The 13,337-nt window shown below is 32.9% G+C and overlaps 1 protein-coding gene across 3 annotated transcripts; it reads left to right on the forward strand.

Annotated features, from left to right (window-relative positions):
* Positions 1-1,845: 1,845 nt before the first annotated feature.
* LOC111087501 lies at positions 1,846-12,680 on the forward strand. 3 transcript variants are annotated; one of them, XR_002612174.1, is made up of 3 exons: positions 1,846-2,167; positions 6,578-9,448; positions 11,421-12,680. XR_002612174.1 is itself a non-coding variant. In XM_022394322.1 (2 exons), exon 2 carries the CDS (start codon positions 6,655-6,657, stop codon positions 9,028-9,030), a length of 2,376 nt encoding a protein of 791 aa, XP_022250030.1. In that variant the 5' UTR covers positions 1,846-2,167; positions 6,578-6,654; the 3' UTR covers positions 9,031-10,088. The 3 variants fall into 3 exon arrangements, 2 of the variants coding, with proteins under 2 accessions (XP_022250030.1, XP_022250031.1); XM_022394322.1 differs by lacking the exon at positions 11,421-12,680 and having other exon boundaries at positions 6,578-10,088; XM_022394323.1 differs by lacking the exon at positions 11,421-12,680 and having other exon boundaries at positions 1,856-2,001; positions 6,578-10,088.
* The last annotated feature ends 657 nt before the right edge of the window (positions 12,681-13,337 follow it).

Here is a 13,337-nt window from a genome sequence, read left to right on the forward strand (position 1 = left end):
CCGATACACTTAATTTCAACAGTCGCTCTATAACAACGCTATAATTCTCAAAGAACGTCTCACGTGCTCGTGCTCGACAATACTCAGTTCAATTACACACTCTCTGACTGCAGTTCAATCACTCACTGTCTCTCCGTCGCTTCGTGGCCGGTCTTATATATACAAGACTACACTATATCTAGAAAGATCACGAGATTTAAGGAAAAGACGTGAAAGTTCGAGAATGACGTGGCGCGATACTAGTCACGTGACCTCGCTGACGCAACAATATGTTGGCTTTTGATATCCCTCTTTCAAACATTCTGAGTACGGGCCTGATATGTACATAACTTTCTTCATTTCTGTTGAAACGTTGTTTATGCAATTAAGCCTATCATTGAACGTAGCCTGTAGCTGTATAAAACGTTACTGAAGAAATAAATGTATTCGTTATTGATAAGTAAACTTGATTTCTCATTATTTTATAATCAAAAAGAGTCTGTAAAACGACAGAATACTGTTTTAATATATTTTACTTTAATTGTTATATCTTTTCTTTTCACTTGTATTTTAATATATGTGGTATTGTTGTATTATGTAACGGAATCGAACTTTAGGCTATTCTGGCTTTATTTATTTATATACTTCAAGTGTTTAATACTTACCAAAACATAGGCTCTGCTCCTTTGAATTTCGAGTCCTTTCACAGCACATTTGTCAGTGCGAGGTTGGGGTAGTGTTAGAGGCTTTAATACACTTGAGTAAAGGCCTACTGCCTGAAACGTCGAGAAAATAAACATATGTATATTTAAGTGGTATTAGTGCCACACTGTGCTATTTATTTCTTGCCGAGAACGAGATAGATAATCACTGCATAAATCTAGATGAAAAATAGTTTTTATAAGTCTAATGTAGAAATTATCTGGCATATTTTAAGTAAGTTTTACATCTGCATAATTTCTAAACCAATTATATTGTGTGTTTTATTAAAATAATATACTGCTATATGCTGGCACATAATCTGTTTTCTATTTGCTTTATTGATATAAGATTTTTAACATTTTTAATGTTATTTTGCTTACTTGCTCTAATGCCCGCAACACGCGGACAAGAAAGCCGTTGAGATTGCCTTGTTTCAGTTTTCTTTAATAGATAACGTCTATTCTGCTCGAGGGGATGTTACAACAACATATATCATCCGTATTGAAAGGATTAGCACTGTAATGTTATTCGCTGGCCTGTATGAGAACAAAGGTCGAGGTGACTCTGTTAACTGAACAAATAAAGTGAGCTTTTCTGTTGAATTCGGGCATGCTTTCTTCATCCAGTTCTATTAAGGGACCGCTGATTAAAAATAGTACTTGAAAATGGCCATGTCTTAGTCTTACAGAGATCAATCCCGAGAGGGTGAAAGCTTAGGGACTAAACATTGCATAGAAGGAGAGAGACTCTTCGTGTGCGCATTTACATACGCTGTTATTTTTTTTATTTTTGTCAAATAATAAAGATTTTTTTCACTTTCACCAACTTTATCCAGTCTCGTTATTTTACGCAAAAAAGGAAGACTCGGTTAAATTATCTGATTCAGGATTACTTTCCTTATTTCTTGATCGAATCTGCTATTATTAGCGGGATTACATATCTAATACTTGTCGGGAAATCGGTGTTATCTGAAATATAGCATAACACGTCATATCCTACTCCTTTTTTTATTTATATTGTAAAACTAATTAATATTTTGTTTGAGAGATCAAATTATTGTTACAAACTAAATAATGTTTTAATATATACTTTAATGTATCCCCCGATAGGTAAGGGGTAAGTTTAGGAACTTACAAAACTAAAACCCGAGATCGATTTCTCGCGGTGGGCAGAATGGAGATAGCCTAATGTGTGGCTTTATGCTAGCAAACAGAAACTTTTAATGTAATTGTAATGTCTTACTTATTGATAAGTAAACTGGCAATATTTTCACAAATTAACTGTGTCGAATGTTTCATCTTAAGTTTCCCGCATAATAACGTGTGTATATAACAGGATAATTATTATTTAATTGTAATATTTTCTTATCACTCCTATTTTTAATTTTATTTGTTATTGCTGTACTTCACTTATTCAGATAGAGAGAGAGAAATAGTTTTCCATTACCATCTTCTGTTTTCATCAAAATAATTAACTTTTGTCATGGGTAAGAATTTATGTATTTTTTATTGCATTATTTATTATTATCGAAAAAGCGGCAACTATTATGTTTTAATGCTGATAAGATATAGGAAGATAAAGTTTGGTTTTGAAAGTTTAGGCTAAACGTAGCATTATCTCAAGTTTTGTAGCTGTTGAAATGTTTTATGATATTGTACACATCGTAAGGATTGAAATTTATCTAATACTTGCATAAATGATTTAGGTTTTTGTAACTTAATAAATAAAACTATACGGCCAGAAATTATTAATAATAATAAACTCGTCTAATTACCTCGGAAGGATCTAAAACAAAGTACTAAGTAGTAGTGTCAAACTCAAAGGTGCTAAATTATGTTTACAATATGAATCTATAAAACATGTTTATTTGCTGCTGCCATATTATACTTTATATGTGTAAGGACACTGTTTTATTGTTTGGGTCCGTTGTGGTGATTAAATCTTAGAGGACCCTTGTTAATTAAGAGAGACCCCAGTAAATTTTTATTCAGTCTTCAAAAGTATTGCCTATTTAGTTTTAAGCAAACTGTTAAACTCGGAGTCAAGAGGTAAAGGAAATTGTCAGTATAATTAAAACTTACAACAGAGCTTTGACTGTATCTGTTAGACTATTCTATTGCATAGTTAGTATATTTAATATTTTGACTAATAAGTATTAGATTTATTCTGTGTAAAGTGGATGTTTTTGTACATCTCGGTCTTATTCAGTTTAGTAATTGTCTTTATGAGTCTAAGTGTTCAAATCCTTTTTAGATTGTGTAGAAGGAAATCCTATTGCAACAAAGTATTGTTATTAAGAAATTATGATGCACCTAGTTCATGGGCTAGAAAGTTAACCCTTTTGATGGTTTCATTGACTTTGGATGATAACGTATTTGACACCCTCTTAGTCTTATGGTATTGGTATGAAATGATTATGTTTCATAGTAGTATTGATTGTTTTAATAAATTATCTTTAACTGCTTAGCCAAATAAACTTCTTACATAGACAAGATCTAAAAATTTACCCACTAATAAACATAGCTAACCTAACGTATCATTCTTACTCAAGGACGTTACTGATAATGATTAGAATGTATTGTTTCATCATTTGGATACTTTCTTCATTAACAGTATTTTTGGCTACAAATTATAAGGTTAGTCCTAAATGCATATACTAAGCTACCAATCTAAAATGACCATAATAAAAAAAAATTAAACATTTTACATAGTACTGCTAATGAAACTATTATTAATTAAAGAATGAAACATAACTTATTTACATACTAAGAAAAATTTAGTTGATTGTTTCATGCACTATCACTGATTCTGTCTTGAACAAATATGAATTGAATTATAAATTACTTCTGCTACAGTTACTGGAAGTATCACACTATTTCATTCAGACATCTTACATACACAATGTTTGATGCAAGACTATGCCATACATTTTCCAATTCCATTACAGCCAAACACTGGAAGGTAAATTTTAAGCATTAGATCATGATGTACATAAGTAGGTATATGTACAAATGGTATTTCAGATACTATTGTCTAATGATTTTAAATACAAAGTAAACAAATCACTGTATCATGTAAGAAATTTTTTACTACCCTTTTTGTCTGATATAATGAAATAAGAAATCTTTGTTTTTAAATTTTTCTTTGACAAAATCTGTTGCTTTAGCAATAGTTTATACAACTACTTCTCCCATAAATTATATTAAAAACATAGGCCATGTAAATCACTTCATGCTAAAATGCTAACAAATCATTGATACCATTCTTAAACTATTAAAGTGTTCACCTCCACTACTGCTAACAGCACCGTAATTCATAAGCTGTTCATCCTGTTCCAAAATTAAACCCGTCTTGGCTATAGTGTAGCCAGTGTTTACAAATCTTAAACATGTATTCAGTGTCCTTTGTTCCCTGTATAATCTCGTAAACTTCAATAAGGTCACCTATTACCCTTATTTTCTCTTGAGAAAACAAGTTCACAGATGTAACCAGTCACCATGATATAACTTTCCCATCCCATAATCACTTTCTTGGACCTCAGCTGAACTCTCTCAGATAAGGAGACCAAAACTGCATTCCAAATGAAACCTAATTAGTGATTTTTATAGAAATAATTAGCTCATTTTTACTTGTTATTAATATGTTTATAAATACACCCTTAAATTGTATTAGCTTTGCTACTACTACTACTAGCAACAGAGCTCTGCTTCAATGGCTTGAGTGACTGATCTACAACAATGCAAAGATTCTTTTTATCAGTCATGCTGATGCATTTACTGTAATTACAGGCCAGTTGTTAACTTTAAAAAAGTAATAAATTGATCCAAGTTGTTCTGTAATACCTTATCATTATCAATAAAGTTAGTCATCAACTGATTTACTAATTATAAATAACATTAATGTAAATAAGAAAAAGTGAATTGCCCAAGAACTAATAATGCTAGTAATAAAGGTCTAGTTTGACTAAACTTCATAAGTAAGGATTGTTTTCTTTCTCTCACACAGCTATCATATCATTCAATTAACTACTATTTCTACACTCCTACTGATGAAACTTCTTAGCTAGCCTTTGTGGCATCTTATCAAAAGATATCTGAAAATACGATACACCAAATTTCTGATAACAAATAACATCCTTAGAATAAGTTATCAGACTACAGACTTCTCCATAAGATTTCATAACCCTTTGGTGTCAAATTCTGAGGGTGAAGTGTTGAAATCTTTAAAATGTGTACGTGATCATTGTGTAAGAATTACAAGGCCAAGTAGGCATTCTTTAGTTTAACTGTCAGGCTGATTGTTAACTGCTTGTTCATCTGACCACCTTTCAAACAATATGCTTGATAATCAAAATCATGTAAGTAAAGACTTGCATGAGTCAAACTAATTTGTTATGTATATCTTATATTACATTAATACTTACCTTAGAACATAAATGTGTTTGATGCTGACAAATACTTTAAAGTCAGTAAGAGTGTTTTACTTTTTTCAACCAAACTTCTCATACATGAATATAGCTTTATGATGCAGTTTTTGTGCATGAACTCAAAAATCTGTGCTTGAAATACTCAGGGTTCTAGGTTATTGAGAACTCGGAGACTAGTAAGAATGTTACAAGAATTAAACCCTTTCAGACTTTATTGAACCCATGTTGGTAGTCCTTTTTATGATATTTCACTAATAGATTAGGCTTGCATATCTGATCTTTGACCTCTTTTAAAACTGTGGAGTAAACCTTGTCTGGCCCTGGTGCTTTATCACTTTTTAATGTTACAATCTTTTTTTTTGCCACCAATGAATTAACATGTTTATGATTAAATTCTAGTATTTCTTATAGAATGCTCAGAGTCAGGAATATTTCTGATATCTTCACTTATAAAAACAGGATGGAATAAAATATTTAAAAGCTCGGCTTTTCAGTCTTCAATAAATCCTTGCCACCAGCATCTTTTTAAGTCCCAATCTTCATTTAAACAATATGCTTATCTTAACATACCTCAAAAATTATTTGGTTTGCACCAATCAGAGATGACTGACTCAGTTACATTAATTTTAGGTATGGCAACTGGAAACTGTCTGATTGTGTATATGGGTTATTTTGTTTTAGGATTTTTGCACAAGAAAAGGGACAAATAAAGCCCCTAAAACAGGGCACTTTTTTTAGAAATTTGGCTAGCATCACCCAGAGATGGCAGGCTAGATTATCGTAATTTTTGGCATGCTAACTGGAAATTGGCAAGTATTCTACACATAACACTGTAAAGAGCCTGGAAAGAAAAACATAGCTTACACAATGTTCTGCAATTTTCCCTGTATATAATACCATTTCTACCCTCCAGTATTCCACACATAACACTGTAAAGAGCCTGGAAAGAAAAAAATAACAGTTTATTCAATTGTTGAATGACTCTATAAATACCAAAAAATGGAATTCGTAGGAAGTCATTACTTTGATACCTTTGCTGTCAACTGTATTTCTAGTTATGTGATTCAGACTAAATCATTACACTAATGAAGAATTAGTCAACCTATAAATGTTTATAGCTGTTATATGTATACAAGGTAATATGTGGAAATTCTGATAATTTTAGTTTAAAAAAGTAATTTACAGCAACATTGAAAAGATGAGATATTAATCCAGTTTTGTGTTGTGATATTAAAAAGATGAGTTATTAATCCAGTTTTGTGTTGTGATATTAAAAAGATGAATTATTAATCCAGTTTTGTGTTGTGATATTAAAAAGATGAGTTATTAACCCAGTTTTGTGTTGTGATATTAAAAAAGATGAGTTATTAACCCAGTTTTGTGTTGTGATATTAAAAAGAATGAGTTATTAACCAAGTTTTGTGTACATTATCTGTTTATGAATAATATGCATAGTTATTAATGTTTCAGGAGAACCCTATGGTTTAGGGAGTGAGATGTACAGTCACAAGAAAAGTAAAAAGAGGGTGTAAAACATCGAAGAAAACATGGACAGAAGTAGTGGCTTGAAAAGGCCTCGTTTGGATTCTGTTCAAGGGTATGGAGCTTCAAACTTTGAAGAAACTAATCAGTTTTCCTGTAATGAAGAATTGTGGGGTGATGAAGAAATGACAGCTGAGGAATTTGATTTGTTAGAGAGTCAAGTTATGGAGCTTGAAACACAGAAGACAGACAGTAGGCCACTGCCTCATAAGATATCAGATCAGACACCTAGTGTTACAGTTACCAAACTTATGTCTAGCTCTCCACCTGGATTCTGTACATTACAGAATTTAGAAATTGGTACTAGTACATCTAATAACTTAAATCAAAGTAATGAGTTGGTGGTTGTTCTTCAGACAAAATTAAAAGAACACCAACAAGAAATTAGTGAATTGAAAAATCACCAGTATGTTCAAGAAGGACAGCTTAGCATGCTTAGAACTTCTCTAGAACAAAGGTCCAAAGAACTTGATCAAGAGAGGTTGGAACGTGAATGCTTGCTAGATATCAAACTTCAAGAACAAAAACAAGAGGAATTGAAATTAAAGCAACAAATTGAGAAGCTCCAAACTGAACTTCATTTCAAAGATCAGGAAATCCGAGAAGCTCTGGAGAAAATTCAGGCATTGGACCAAAGATGTAAGCATAAATTAAACATTCCAGAGGAAAAATTGCCTTTGGGGAGCAGCAAGTCATCACAGAAGCTGAATTGTTCTTCACAACAAGGGAAGGCTTGTGAGAATGGGTTTTTAGCAAGATTTTCTTCTATGACAGAACAGAAATCTGCAGTGGGAATTCAAACAGAAGACGAATTTGTTTTAAGAGATTTTGAAAAGTTTAGTGTAAACAAGCAGAACCTCTCTCTTGTTGACAGGTTATTAGCAAGTGGTGTGCCTTCCTGGTTCATTGAGAGTTTGATAAATCACAAAGCATCTTCTTTAAGTTCCTCAGATATAGAAAAAATACACTTTAATAAAGCTCTACTTAAACCAATATCTATGCTACCAAGGGCAACAGAAGATCCTGGAAGTAGACTTTTAATAGCATCCTTATTTCCCTCTGTAGGATACGAGAGCATGTCTAGTTACTTGAAACATATGGTTAGCTATAGTAAGCAAGAGACCAGCAAGTTCAACTGTATAAGTGTCCATGTTGATATTTTAGAAGTTGTGGTAAAGTACCTTCAGGAGTTCCTGGAGTCCCTCAACACTTCTTCTTTTCCCATTGTGTCCGATTTGGGAAGAATTCCCAAAACACAGCCAACATCTGCTTCAGCAACTCAAGATTCTAACTCTCTTCATGAATACAAGGAAGTGACAGCTGTCTTTGGCCTCCAAACTGTGGTCACAATTTTATCATCACTATCTCCACATATTGGTAGTTTTTTCTCTTCTGCATTAGAGGATATTGATGAGAATGGTCATCTCACCCAGCTGGCTTCGTCAGCTAATCTTTTCACTCAGAAAGACAACTTTTGTGTTTCATCTGGAACAAAGCTTCAGGACAAAACTGAAACAGCTATACACAGATTCATCTTGCTTCTTTTGCGTGCTGCTAATCCTCAGTTCCTAAATGGTGAATTAGTTAATCAGACTGTTTTGGAGTGGTCACTTATGGTACTGCTCAGCATTGTGCATTCTGTCATGCAAAATGGTGGGTCAGTGAAAAAATTACTCTGTCAGCTTGATGTGGCTACTTTAGTAAGTGGGAGTTATGGTATAGAAATGGCTTGGATTACTTTGAATATACTTGTTTGTGCACTCCCTGAAAGGACTGTAGCAGAAACTGTACTTAGACACTGCTCAAAACCAGTGGAACAGTCTTGTGTCTTTAAAAATGTTAGTGAACTTTGTAATCAGTTGGTAGGAAGTAATGTAGGAATTAGGACAGATGTTGTGAGCCTAATTATAGACTTTATATCAAAAACTATGTCAACGTTAGGATTTGATTTTGTTCTCTCTACAGACTGCTGTGCTGCAGGAGTAATGGCTTCCATAATGAGGGTTTTACACCAAGAACTTGAGAACTTTCAGGTATTAAACACTGAGAAGAGCAAAACATGCTTAAAAAAAGGAATATCTTTGCTAGCCTTAGTATCTAGATACTGTTCGAGTAGTTTCTCTCAGCTGTGTAGCACAGCACGGGGCGAGTGGGCTAACTTTCTGCATGACCTCATGATCATGTGTGCAAGTGACACATCCTTTAAGCAGAATGTGAGAGATGATGTTCAAGAGCTTTGGAATAATTTTGCCACAGAAGATGTTGGTGAAATCATTCCTGCAGGATGCTCTAGCAGTTCAGGTGAAACATCAAGTACAGGGTCACAGAAACTCCTGCCAAAAGTATCAGATGTAGAAAAGTCGTGTCAGTCGTGGTCATGAAGTTTAATTTTAGAATGAGGATACCCATATTATCTTGGTGTGGTTCTCATCATGCTAGAAATTTTAATTTGAAAGAGCATTAAGTGAATTAAAAGCACAAAGGAATGGTGTTTGTTTTTATATAACTATTTGTTTTACAAGCTGTCTAGGTAAATACATAAAACTGTTGTCTATGCTCATTGTCAGTTTTCTTTGGTTATGAATTTTTCACACAAGGAAATAACTGGGTAATTTATCTGTGTGAATAAAGTTCATTCGATCATCATCATCACACGCGTAAACTTTCTTGATTACTTCTTCATTTCATGTGTGACACAGCTGTTGTGTCACAAGACTGCCAGTATTTCCAGATAGGAGAACATTACTTCTTGGGTTCATGAGTTACCCAGCGTTTAGATGTAGAAACAATAATATCATGGTAAGAACCTATAAGCAAGAAATATTATTCCTTTAAAGATAGTTTGATGTTAGATTATTTAAACAGAATAGAACAGTTATTTGTGCATGCAAGTAGGGTTTCCCCATATGTACAGATAGTCAATAATAAAAGTCATTCATAAACTCTTAAATAGCAAAAAGTAATTCTTTTAATGGTGTCAGTAAAATATACAGTGTCATTAAGAAATTACCACTGTCTGTACGTCAGTAACAAAAACACTTGTTTGGTTAGAAACCCTGTCATTCTAACTGACTTCCAAATAGATAGGACGGTTTAGTTTGTTATAAATACTTTATATTAAAACTTCAATTTGGCCATTGAAATATCTAGTCCACAAATTGCGAGTCCATCTGTTTTTATTATCTCAGAAACAGACCTTACCTGAGTCAGTTATTTGTATATTTTAATCTTGGTCTCTCAGTCTGTTGTTTTACATAGTGATGATTATCTGTTCTTGATGTTTATTGAATGCTTTAATCAAACCTTTTATGGAAAAAAATGCAATATTTTAAATCTGAGTGATTATCTTGATTAATTGGAATTACGGTTCAGTTGATTGATGTAATGAAACTAATCAGCTAATTGATATTAATGTTTCCAGTTTTTACTATTTTTAAATATTCTAACTATCTAGAAATCAAAATATTTCCGTTTTGATTTCTCATTATTATTTTCGATAAATTCAAGGTTGTTTAGATTAATTGATTAGTGTCAAAACATAGAAACATCATCAAATAATCGAAATTAATATTTGATATTATTACCATTATTCTAACTATACCAGTCATGGGGGATAACATTCGATTAATTAGGGAAATGTACTCGATTAATGAGCTTGACGATTAATAAATTCAACAAATCGCCCAGTTCCTTTGTCTACCATCAAGTTGCAGTATCCTTATCCTGTGGTAAGTCAGAAGTTTGTATTAACTACCAACTGTGGCCTTAATTAGTAGAATTGTAGGAAGAGTGACATATGAGCGTATTGTACATGTATGTACGCAGGACTGGAAAATCTGAAATTTTGTTTCGAAAATCAAGAAAAAAACACTTTAGACAGAATGTGTCTGTCCTTTAGCCTTAGCTAAATTATGACCAAATAAAATAAGTACGTTCTTTTACACATTAGGTCGAACTAAACTGTTATGACCAAATACAATACTACGTTCTTTTACACATTAGGTCGAACTAAACTGTTATGACCAAATAAAGTACTACGTTCTTTTACACATTAGGTCGAACTAAACTGTTATAACCAAACAAAGTACTACGTTCTTTTATACATTAGGTCGAACTAAACTGTTATGACTAAAAGTAGAATGTAAACTAATTAAAGTGAACAAAAAATAATAGGGAATTATGTTGCACAGGTTATTTGATCATAAATTTTATAACATATGAGTCAACCAATCCAAGTAAGAGTGTTTTGGGGTCAAAATGCTTGTCATTTTAAATATGTCATTACGAGAGACTTGTGGTTGTAAAAGTTTGGAAAATACGCAAGCGTAGTAAGCATTAATACCTAAAAGATTCAGCTGTTTACAAGTATTAAAGCCTCACAGTAGTATGTCTGCGGACTTGTACTGCTAGAAACCTGGTTTCGATACCTTGGTGAGCAGAGCACAGATAGCCCTTTGTGTAGCTTTGTGCTTAATAACAAACAAAAATTATTAAAAATTAGCTACTGTAACCTGTGGTACAATCTGGTGGAAACGTTTTGTTTATTTATTGGATTTATATTATAAAAATGCACCAGTATATGAAATATTATATATATATATATGTACAGCCTAAACTTGTCAAGCTTGGTGGAGTAGAGACATTTTATGAATGTATATCCAGAAGTTGTCAAAGTTAATGGAATATATGAAGTTGTTTTTCTAATGTATAGCCTGAACTTGTCAAGTTTATAGCAATAAATAACTAAAGTCGGTCTTTTTCTCCGTTTCAGATTTTTAACAGTTCAAAATTGAAGTTTTCTCTAAAGATCTGTTAGTTTCTGATGTTGGAAATAAAAATGCAATTATTGAAACATTTTAACTTTGTTTTAATGTTTGTTTGGACTAGAAGTTATTTACTGTTTTTCGAAACCAAGCCGATACTCTATAACTTTATGCCATTAACACAAGTGATACTATATCTATGGTGTATTTTTATAACTATACTAATATGTAGCTCTTGACGTAACACAAGTGATACTATATCTATGGTGTGTTTTTATATAACTATACTAATATGTAGCTCCTGACGTAACACAAGTGATACTATATCTATGGTGTGTTTTTATATAACTATTCTAATATGTAGCTCTTGACGTAACACAAGTGATACTACATCTATGGTGTGTTTTTATATAACTATACTAATATGTAACTCTTGACGTAACACAAGTGATACTATATCTATGGTGTGTTTTTATATAACTATACTAATATGTAGCTCTTGACTAACACAAGTGATACTATATCTATGGTGTGTTTTTATATAACTATACTAATATGTAGCTCTTGATCTAACACAAGTGATACTACATATATGGTGTGTTTTTATATAACTATACTAATATGCAGCTCTAATGCTACTAATTTATTCAGCAGGCTGAGTGTCTTAGACACTTTCTGAAAAGACTAACTAAATTACATCCGACGTTTCGATTTCACAACTTTGCCAAGGGTTACAACTACTGACGTGGCTCGGCTATAACCGAAAAGAAGACTCGGTTCGATCGTTTTTGGCGGTAATTTCGGTATAAAATCTTTCGAGGTAAACCTTGGAAGAAACGTCAGTTTCTGTTCTACCTGCCCGTGATGGGGTTAGGGCTGTAGATGTGTTTCAATATCACACATGATTGCTAATATTATTATTACATTAGCTTTAGTATTAAACCATAAACATAGGTACGTGGGGGTTTTGTGGGACGCTATAATGTATATCTAGTGTACAATATACGAGAGAACTGATTTCACCTACATCGTGTATGAAGAACGAGAGAACTGATTCCGTCTACATCGTATATGTAATGTATGAACAACAAGAGAACTGATTCCATCTACATCGTACATGTAGTGTATGAACAACGAGAGAACTGATTCCATCTACATCGTATATGTAATGTATGAACAACGAGAGAACTGATTCCATCTACATCGTACATGTAGTGTATGAACAACGAGATAACTGATTTCATCTACATCGTATATGTAGTGTATGAGCAACGAGAGAACTGATTCTATCTATATCGTGTATGAACAACGAGAGAACTGATTTCATCTACATCGTGTATGTAGTGTAAGAACAACGAGAGAACTGATTCAATTTACATCGCATATGTAGTGTAAGAACAACGAGAGAACTGATTTCATCTACATCATGTATGTAGTGTATGAACAACAAGAGAACTGATTCCATCTACATCGTGCATGAACAACGAGAGAACTGATTTCATCTACATCGTGTATGAACAACGAGAGAACTGATTTCATCTACATCATATATGTAGTGTATGAACAACGAGAGAACTGATTCCGTCTACATCGTATATGTAGTGTATGGACAACGAGAGAACTGATTCCGTCTACATCGTACATGTAGTGTATGAACAACGAGAGAACTGATTTCATCTACATCGTATATGTAGTGTATGGACAACGAGAGAACTGATTCCGTCTACATCGTATATGTAATGTATTAACAACGAGAGAACTGATTCCATCTACATCGTACATGTAGTGTATGAACAACGAGAGAACAGAGTCCATCTACATCGTATATGTAGTGTATGAAGAACGAGAGAACTGATTTCATCTACATCGTATATGTAATGTATGAACAACGAGAGAACTGATTCCATCTACATCGTATATGTAAT

This window comes from Limulus polyphemus, unplaced genomic scaffold (assembly GCF_000517525.1).
Source record: "Limulus polyphemus unplaced genomic scaffold, Limulus_polyphemus-2.1.2 Scaffold2228, whole genome shotgun sequence".
NCBI classification, from domain to species: domain Eukaryota; kingdom Metazoa; phylum Arthropoda; class Merostomata; order Xiphosura; family Limulidae; genus Limulus; species Limulus polyphemus.

Bases quoted from the DNA above. Each gene is read 5' to 3' on its own strand.
- LOC111087501 (XM_022394322.1), top strand. From the start codon at position 6,655: ATGGACAGAAGTAGTGGCTTGAAAAGGCCTCGTTTGGATTCTGTTCAA.